Below are 9,634 nucleotides of genomic sequence, written 5' to 3'. Positions count from 1 at the left end.
ATTGGTGATCATTACCATATTTTTATCCCCCAAAATATTATTAGTGATTAATAATAACAAAATTTTGTCGAAAACTGGTAGGACCTAAAGATAAAAGTTACTTAGATAAATGTATAGTTTGTCAACCTATCTACTACGTCACGCCTTATTGGTCAGCTGTTAAATACATTTACAATTTGACAGAACAGAACTCTTTTTAAACATTCTAACCCAATTCTTATGCTTAATTAGTACAGTACTTTTACAAAATACGTGATAAAAAGAAAGCGGATATTGATTTGCAATTTATCAAAAAAGAAAGTGAAGTTTCAAAATAAAGGCTAAAAAATCAATATCTTCCAAGTGAAAAGTGAAATTTTTGAAAGATTGTTTAACGTAAAGTTTAAAAAAAAGTGTGAATAATTTTGTAAATTTTTTTTACAGAATTTAATCTCTAACTTAAGAATTTTTTAGCAGAATTATTCTACTCCATTCGTACGTAAATGTCTGTATGTACGTTCTTTTTATAATAGGCAAAATCAATAGGTATATCTCTAGCTGTTTTTCTGTATGTTGCCATTTATTTCTTTAATTATTCTTCTATTTTGCAGAGGGCTTTATAATGGGTGAAAATAGTGAACTACAAGATGAAGAGTTAGAAGTTTTAAAGTCAATTTATGAAGGAGACGAAAATTATTCGTCACAAAGCAATACAAAGCACGCCTACAAATATGGAGAGGACCTGAAATCGCGCAGTTTTTTGCTGGAAATCAGTTGGCCGGACGAGTATCCGTCCATCCTGCCAGAAATAAGTTTGGACTCCTTTTATAATAAACACCTGTTACCTGAGGTGTGCACCTCTCCTAGTTGAAGAGTGGAGTTAACCTTGTAACAAGGGGGGTCTGTTCATTTTTACCTGTACAGAGATCACCTGGAGGCCTATTCAAAAAAATCCCAAAACTTGGGAAAATTCATCATACAAGAATGATTTTATCTTTTATAACCTATCCTCTCAGTCCAAAGATAGCCAATGTACCAGGTTTACGCAAATGTGTCAGAACTCCCCCCCCCCCCCCTTATATTTCACCCTCCCCACTTCCATAGGTACTTTTATCTTACTTATCTTCCTCAAATATATTAAGCAATTATGTCTTTAAGTGAAACTAAACTTTTAGGAGAAATTTGATGATCATGCAGAATTAAATAGGATCCCGTGTAAAAAAAATTACGAACATAAGGGGTGGCCGTATTATTAACTTTATTTTTTTTAACTTTAACCTAAATGACAAAAAAAGTGTTACACTACCTACTCTGATTTGGCTCATATTCCACAATCACATTGAACCCCATGAAAGCAACTGTGATGTTTAAATGTTTAAACAAGTAAGATTTATAAGAGTAAAATACTGAGAAACCTGGCCTGGGAAATTACGGGTTGGAGGGGAGAAGTTTAGAATTTAGATGTACAAGGCTTCTTCACTCTTCAACTATTAAACTGTCAAGGTTGTTGATCATATAAAAAGTACGGTCCTGACGGAAGCTGAACAGTTCCTGGGCATGTCTATGACCTACTCACTCTTTGAATATGTTAAGGCAGGAATAACGGAGTAAGGAAATAAATCTTTCTAGTTTTACATTTATCTTTTAAATCTTAATCATTAGGTATACGCACGCAATTTAAAAATGTTAGAAATTCATCAATATGGAAAATCATTATCTAGGTATTTTTAGTCATTAATTGAACATAAAACTCGCAAATTATTTTGAGATATGTGTTTTTAGATTCATATCAGTACCTAGTGGCTTAATAAATCTTTTGAGTAAACCATAATTCCAATTTTTTGTTTATTGCATTATGTTTTGAGTACCTACCTAAACATTTTCTTATTCAATTATCCTCTAAATAGGAAAATTTTGATTCTTTAATGGAAAAGCAGCCTGCCACAATAGAAGTTGTATCAGAAAAAATAGAAAAAATTCAACTTGATGACGAACAAGAAGATGGTTCTAAAGATGTAAGTAAATGCTTTGTAGTGATAGTTTTATAAATTGAATATTTCGGGGAGGGAGGAGATATTGGACTGTATATGATACCAGAGATGGCATAAAAAAACCATGTGGTTTTAATCAAGTGGTTTAAACCAAAAAAAAGCTTAAAAAACCCAAAAAAAACCAAGGTGGGATGGTTTAAATGGTTTTAAAAAAAATATTTATGCAAATGCCTATCTTTCCAGTTATATCTTTTCATAACGTAAATAATACAGTAAATAACTGTCAGTCAGGGTTGTCAAATCGGTCGGGCACTTTTGGGCGGGCGGATTTGGGCTGCCATTTTTCGGGTTCTTTTGGGCACCCCCCGTTTCGGGGGTGAGAAAAAGGGGGAGGGGGTGAAAAAAGAGGGGGGAGGGGCAGGCCTATAATTTGGATATTAAACCTGGTTTTTATAAAAAAAAAAAAAAAAAACTGGTTTAAACCAAAAAAACCAAACTGGTTTGATCTTTTTAAAAAAAACCTGGTTTTTTTCCATCTCTGTATGATACTGGACCTTATTTACAACAATATCTGTCATTCATTAGCTTGGTGACTTATTTATATTACACCTTGATTGGTTGGTACAAACTAGCTGTTAACTTTCCTAAAATAAAGGGGTAGTTTCACGAAAGGCATTTGAACTTAATTTAGGGAACCGTATATTTTTTCCTGGTTAATTGGTTAAACTACATTTATATAGCATACATTTTAAAGAATTACAGTTTTCTACCACGTAGTTTTTAAAATATCAAGACTTGAAAATCGTCTTTTTAAAATTGCATATATATCACAATAAGACAATTTTCAAGTCTTGATATTTTCAAAACTACGTGGTAGAAAATTGAAATTCTTTCAAATATATGCCATATAAATATAGTTTAACCCATTAACTAGCAAAAAATATGCGGTTCACTAAATTAAGTTCAAATGCATTTCGTGAAACTACCCCTTTAGTCTACGGGATAGGATATTTTTGTTTATCATGCATTTTTGAGGTTATACACCAATCTATACTTAAAACTTTGCCAAATCCCAAATAGATCTATTTTCAAGATCTTATTGAACACATTAACGTTCACATCATGATTTTATGATTATTTTAAGTTATTTGTTCAGTTGATTAGGTATTTGTTTTTAGTCTAAAAAGAAGAAAGAGCAGTTGACAAAATCTCAGAAACGGCGGATGTGGGACAAGGGTGGGGCAGAGGAGGACAGAACACGGGGCTGGGACTGGGTCGACGTTGTCAAGCATTTACATCAGACTGGCGGCAAAGAGGACGAGCAGTTATAATTTGTAGGATTTGGCAGCGGCAGTTTTTTCTGTTATTTGGCGGCTTTAAATTTTGTTCCTTTAATAAACTTTACATCTAGCTATTTTTTTAAAGTTCTAAAACGTCAATCAAAGGCAGCTGCCGAGCCCTAATAACATGTGTTTAAGTTTTTTTTATGCTCAGAAAAAAAACAATATTAAATACCTGTCCCATTTTTTTGTTATTCCTAGGGCCTTCGTTAGACCTGTGCTAAAAATGTGATTTAAGCTTTTTGGATTAGTTCAATTAAAAATTTAGGAAAATAGGATTAAAGAAAACATTTATATAAAAAAACACATGATTTTAAACAGTTGAAATTGCAGACTTTCTTTGGTGATATAGTTAGTCTTAATTTTATTACCTATACATTTTTTATAACTCCTTCTTTAAATGTTTTCTTGGCTTTGTTACTTTTTCTACCATAAAATTCATGCAGATAAAACAAAAAATATAAGATAATGAATTAAATTGTGCTTCCTATTAGACACATGCCATTATTAGCTCAATTTTCATAGTTTTATATCTTGTTTAATTATGTATTATTTCTTTAGATATTTACATAAAATGATAAGAAAAAAGAAATAAAAAATGTAAGAAAAAAAGACACAGAAAACTGTCAGTATTGACGAGATTCGAAAGAATACAAAAATTCTTTAGAATTGAATAAAAAACAAAAAAGACAAAATGGAGGAGAAAGAAGACAGGGAGACTGTTTACAGAAATTCAGGCATTTTATTGGAATAATAATTTACCAATAAACACACAATAGAATCGATCTATTGACTTAAAACCATCGTGACGTCTTTTTTGCATTTGAGCAAAAAACTTAACAATAATTATGAACTTGATTATTCTAGCTGCGCTTTTTAAAGACTTTCTTGTTCTTGTCATAATCTACATATGAAATATAAAACTATGTTACATAACACAGTTATGGAATCTCAACGACAAAGATTTTTTTATCCAATCTTGACAAGAGAGGTATTTTTGGAAAGAGGAATTTATATAGAAAACACCTATAAAAATTAGAAAATCCGCAGAAATCATATTTGCAAGTTATTTGCAAAAATCTGCAATGCTAATTTGCAAAATTAATTTCATGCCTTAAAAGACTTATTTAGAAAAAATCTTTTTATGAAATGTGTTTATTTATAAGTTTAGAACATACTTAGGGCAAAAAAAATTTCTTTAGTGTTACTTTTTTCACCTTATATATGAAAAAAGCAGTTTCTCACATTTTATGATTAAAAAAAGGTATAGGAACAAAAAATATGATTTTTCTTGATGTAAACACAATAATTGGCATAAAATCTATCATCCTAAATGTAAAAATCAGATATAGAATCCTTTTTAGAGCTAATATAGTGCAAAAAGTAACCAAGACATTTTTGCAAAGTATGAAAATCTGAAGAAAATAGTTCTTTTTGCTTTTGATATACATATCAGATAAATGTATATAAAATTAGTGATTAAAAACTATAAAAACATCTTATAAGTTTTTTTAACACTGTCATTGATTAAATTGCACTTTTAGGTTTAAGAATTACCGAAGTAGTGCATAAAAACTCTTTTTATGATGTAATTAAACAAAATAAATACCAAAAAACCAACTACAAAATGGTCTACTGCATTATAAAAAACGCCTAATTGTTGATTTGAATTTATTTTGTTTAATAACTTAATAAAAAGAGTTTTTATGTGCTACTTTGGTAATAAGTAAACCTAAAAGTGCATTTTAATCAATGATAGGATTGAAAAAGTTATAACTTGTTTTATAGTTTTTGATCACTAATTTTATATACATTTATCTGATATGTATATCAAAATCAAAAAGAACTATTTTCTTCAGATTTTCATACTTTGCAAAAATGTCTTGGTTACTTTTTGCACTATTTTTGCTCTAAAAAGGATTCTATATCTGATTTTTACATTTAGGATGATAGATTTTATGCCAATTATTGTGTTTACATCAAGAAAAAACATATTTTTTGTTCCTATACCTTTTTTTATCATAAAATGTGAGAAACTGCTTTTTTCATATATAAGGTGAAAAAAGTAACACTAAAGAAATTTTTTTTGCCTTAATTATGTTCTAAACTTATAGATAAACACATTTCATAAAAAGATTTCTTTTTAAATAAGTCATTTAAGGCATGAAATTAATTTTGCAAATTAACATTGCAGATTTTTGCAAATAACTTGCAAATATGATTTCTGCGGATTTTCTGATATTCATAGGCGTTTTCTACATATATTCCTCTTTCCAAAAATACCTCACTTGTCAAGATTGGATAAAAAAATCTTTGTCGTCGAGATTCCATAACTGTGTTAATAAAGTTGGTAAGAGCAATAGCATTTACTTAATGCAATAATGTGTTCATGTTTTCCACATTTAGTCACTATAGACATACGAAAGCATCGAAGCAATGCGTAATTATTGCGTTAGCTGTATGTAATATTTTTAAGTTATGCAGGAATTTGGGAATTTGGGAATTAGCAAATGTAAACGAAATGGATAACATTCTGGAATAGAAATATATCATGTAATTTGTATTTAGGGAATTGTTTTAATTAGGTAATCTTGAGCATTTTCTATAGGTAAATTGGAAAGATACTTTACACTTTAGGTATGACATTATGTACCTTATTACGTATTATTTTACAAGAAAGGTTTATAGCCTGCTCGCTCTAAAATATAATTTCACAACAATATTAAAATATTTTAACTAATATTTACTAAACTAGCGGCTACGCCTCTAGGCCTAGGTTTTACACTGTTAAGGAGAACCATATCGGTTCAGCGGTTGAGATCCTTCGTAACACACACACAATAAAGATTATTATAAGAATTAGCTGATGTTTTTTTACATTTAAATATATATTTTTATCCCTTGAAATTAATACTAGACATAAATGAACGTTGATTATATTTAGCATTTTTAACCAAAACCACAAATCACAAAATCTTGAGATATTAATCATTTGTCTTGCTAACCTTCCCCTCAGGGATTTAGAGATAGGTCAATCGAAAAAAACTTTAAATCTTTTACCTACTTAAAAAAATTACAAAATTAAGTTTTTATTTAAAAACATATGAGGGGGTTTGATGTTGAATTATCTTTCATGTTCATATCCCTGAAAACCTGCTTCCTATTTAAATATAATTCAACCATATGGTGTTATTTATAGTTATGTTTTTATTATTTTAATTTAGTGTGAAAATGCAAATAAAAATGTTTTATTCATCAAAAGAAATTAATGCTCTGAACTTTCTTGCTTTATGTTACATGTTAGGGATTTGAAACTTTTGATTATTAAAAACAAGGATAAAAATCCATATAAACGACTAGAAAAAATATTATTAAGGCTTTTCGGCTATTTATTGGCAAACCAATAAAAATATAATGTAGAAAAGATCAAAATTTCCTAAAAATAAATTAAATTTTACGAAGAATTTAAAGCACTTAGTTGACAGATGACTGCAGTTATCAGGGACACAGGGACAAGGCAACTGGCGGTTAATTATTAATACCCTAATTTCTCATATTTATAAGTATGGTCTTGGTGATTGGAAATGCTAGAATATAATGTGGTTTAGATTATTTTAGCTTTCATTGCCTTATCCCTCAGTGGCTTGTAACACTATAGTTTTGTTTACAAAATTTACTTGATTAAAATCTTTATCAAGTCATCTTAGTTTCATAACATTTTCATTGATAAAAAGTAGCTAAGTTAACTAAGTAGATAGCTGATGTGAAAACTTAAGTCATTTTATATTTATAAAATAATGTGAAATTTTGGCTGAAAGAGTTATAGTAACTTTACATGACATTTGTTTTAATGCTATGGGCATAACTGTCTCTGCCGCCAAAAAACGGCATATCCGTTGATAATTTTGTGTCATCGTTTAATAGTTTTGCCAGTGTATTATCTTTTTTGGAAGATTTTAGGTGTAATGTTATATAGTTTTAAAATTTGACACTTCCACCTTGAGAGTAAGATACTGCATAGGCAATAATTTCCCCATCTATAATTTAAAATTATTAGTAAGTAGTTAAGATATCACCTAGTTGAACAAGCCAATCAAGATTTAATCTAAGGCTCACAACGATTTTTTAAAGCCAATGAAGGAGAAAATATGCATTTAAAAGGCTTTTGGTAATTGTACAATTTACAAACATATTCCTCTCGTTTCCCAGACATATCCTACCTTTAAAGTAGTTGTGCAACAAAATATTAATTTTAAAAAAAATATTTTGTGGATTTATTTCATATTTCTAGTGTATTACATTATCCACGTTATCTAAATGAAAAAAATACACTTATATAACTAATTTTACCGCATACACTTTTCCAATTTATTTTATCTATCAATATAGTAATTGAGTTGCTTAATTTATTCTATTAATTACGATAATTCATATTATATTAAGATCAAGAAAAAAAAACAAGGACATTTTTTATAAGTAGCGCAGCAATAACAAGAGAGCAAAAAATAAAGTTAGATGCACTAAGTACCTACAGTACATAAAATTTCTAAGTTGTTGTCAAAGAATAATCTGATATTTTGTGCGAAGATTTAAATCATATGACCATTGAGCATCTATTCTACAAATTACAAAGTGCGTCAGTCATGCTCACTAGGGATCTAAAGGGATAAGACAAGGGCCGATAAATTAATGTACATCCTCAGTGATAATACACAAAATTACCCCTTCTGTAGATTACAATTCGTGGTTGAAACATTTAAACACGCAACTTCATGAAGCAACCAATCAAAATTTACTGAAGTCCCTAAAGTTGTTAAGCCACCGAATAGAAAACGGTATTATAAAACTTTGGGGACTAGTGTAATAAAACAGTCCATTGCCCTCTCTCTCTGCATGATCACTTCTTCCTTCCATCTGCAGCTCTTACTTTTTTATTAATGTGCTTGTTAATGTAAGTTATATTTAGATCATAATAAATAAATAAATACAAGAAAGAATATAAGAATGCGAAGGCGTAGTAGATATTATTATTCCAATGAACCTGTAAATTCAGGGGATGAGAACCACATAGTTATGAATGAACGGGTACAGGCACTGGCTGGCAGCATATACGAGGTAACATTAATCTACATCCATTTCTTCCCCCCTAGCTTGCTTCAAAAGTAGTTATTTCACACATTAGAACTGAGAGAAAAATTAATTATTTCAAAAATCCATGTCTGTTTACTACCTGTTTAAACAAAAAATGGGTTAGATAAATACAATCATCTTAGTTCTAAAAGTAAAATCTGCAAACGACACTTCTCCCTGGAAGGTGTGTGTGGGAAGGCATAGATAAAGATAGACAGACATCCTGTTACTTACATATATAGGGTCGGCAAAATTTTGTTACAAAGAGCATAATAAAACTAGTTTTAACAAGTCACCGACAGACAGACAGAGGGATGTACAGTTACAGACAGTAAACATTCAATTATTTTAGGAGTTTGAGAAGATGATATCAAAATATGACCAGGACGTGGTCAAAAATCTTATGCCTCTCATTGTCAACGTATTAGGTACAAACATTTAGTAATTTAATTATATAAACAAGGATGACAACATCCGTATAAGCGAAGCTTCGAAACGATTATAGAGTTCTTAAACTTCCTAAATCATACCTTATTATTATAGGAATCCTCATGCAAAGTTTAAAACCAAGGGGGGGGGGGGGGGAAGTTCTGACACTTTTGCGTAAACAGTGATTATAGGCTTTGTCTTTGGAGATAATGGATAGGTTATTTGGCAAAAAAGTTTCCTTTTGGGATGTAGTTTTCCTATTTTTAAAAAAAATTTGGATTCGGCCTCCAGGTTCCGGTACTCCAGGCCTCCAGGTGGATTCTGGACAGGTAAAAATTGAAAATTCAATAGAACAAAACTTATTTAACAAAAGTTTGTACTTTATGGATGGTATGAACTAATTTGAAGAAATTTTTGAAATCGGGCTCCAGGTTCTGGTACTGCAGGCCTCCAGGTGGATCCTGGACAGGTAAAATTTGAAAATTTTAATTTTAAAGTTAGAACAAAACTTATTTAACAAAAGTGGCTTCTTTATAGATGGTATTAACTAATCTGAAGAAAATTTTGAAATCGGGCTCCAGGTTTAGATGCTGCAGGCCTCCAGGTGGATCCTGGACATGTAAAAATTGAAAATTTTTACTTTAAAAGTTAGAACAAAACTTATTTAACAATAGTGGCTTCTTTATGGATGGTATGAACTAATTTGAAGAAAATTTTGAAATCGGGCTCCAGGTTCAGGTGCTGCAGGCCTCCAAGTGGATCCTG

At 30.3% G+C, this 9,634-nt stretch overlaps 2 protein-coding genes across 26 annotated transcripts in view; both read left to right on the top strand.

The window, feature by feature from the left end:
• The first annotated feature begins 587 nt into the window (after positions 1-587).
• LOC145319504 (RWD domain-containing protein 4) lies at positions 588-3,872 on the top strand. Its single transcript, XM_080161676.1, has 4 exons — positions 588-829; positions 1,483-1,572; positions 1,887-1,994; positions 3,149-3,872. The coding sequence occupies exons 1-4, from the start codon at positions 602-604 to the stop codon at positions 3,299-3,301; spliced, it is 579 nt and encodes a 192-aa protein (XP_080017802.1). The 5' UTR covers positions 588-601; the 3' UTR covers positions 3,302-3,872.
• syd (JNK-interacting protein syd) overlaps positions 3,856-9,634 on the top strand; it is a 143,177-nt gene continuing 137,398 nt past the window's right edge. For all 25 annotated transcript variants that reach the window (XR_013879902.1, XR_013879901.1, XR_013879897.1 and 22 more), the window contains exons 1-3: positions 3,856-4,047; positions 8,364-8,425; positions 8,793-8,868. Coding sequence is in view for 22 of the 25 variants with exons in the window: in XM_080161670.1 (XP_080017796.1) it covers positions 4,005-4,047; positions 8,364-8,425; positions 8,793-8,868 (181 nt within the window). In the remaining 3 variants the exon portion in view is untranslated. The remainder of the gene's footprint in view (positions 4,048-8,363; positions 8,426-8,792; positions 8,869-9,634) is intronic.

This window comes from Acartia tonsa, chromosome 5, assembly GCF_053477335.1.
Source record: "Acartia tonsa isolate MP-2025a chromosome 5, ASM5347733v1, whole genome shotgun sequence".
Classification (NCBI taxonomy): domain Eukaryota; kingdom Metazoa; phylum Arthropoda; class Copepoda; order Calanoida; family Acartiidae; genus Acartia; species Acartia tonsa.
The sequence above is the reverse complement of the archived record's forward strand: the minus strand, read 5'-3'. Positions and strand labels throughout refer to the sequence as shown.

What these genes read in the sequence shown, in the direction of transcription:
- LOC145319504 (XM_080161676.1), top strand. Translation starts at nt 602, where the DNA reads ATGGGTGAAAATAGTGAACTACAAGATGAAGAGTTAGAAGTTTTAAAG. An exon ending in CACTCTTTGAATATGTTAAG is followed by an intron (nt 1,573 to 1,886) that starts GCAGGAATAACG and finishes TCCTCTAAATAG; the next exon opens with GAAAATTTTGATTCTTTAAT. An exon ending in AAGAAGATGGTTCTAAAGAT is followed by an intron (nt 1,995 to 3,148) that starts GTAAGTAAATGC and finishes ATTTGTTTTTAG; the next exon opens with TCTAAAAAGAAGAAAGAGCA.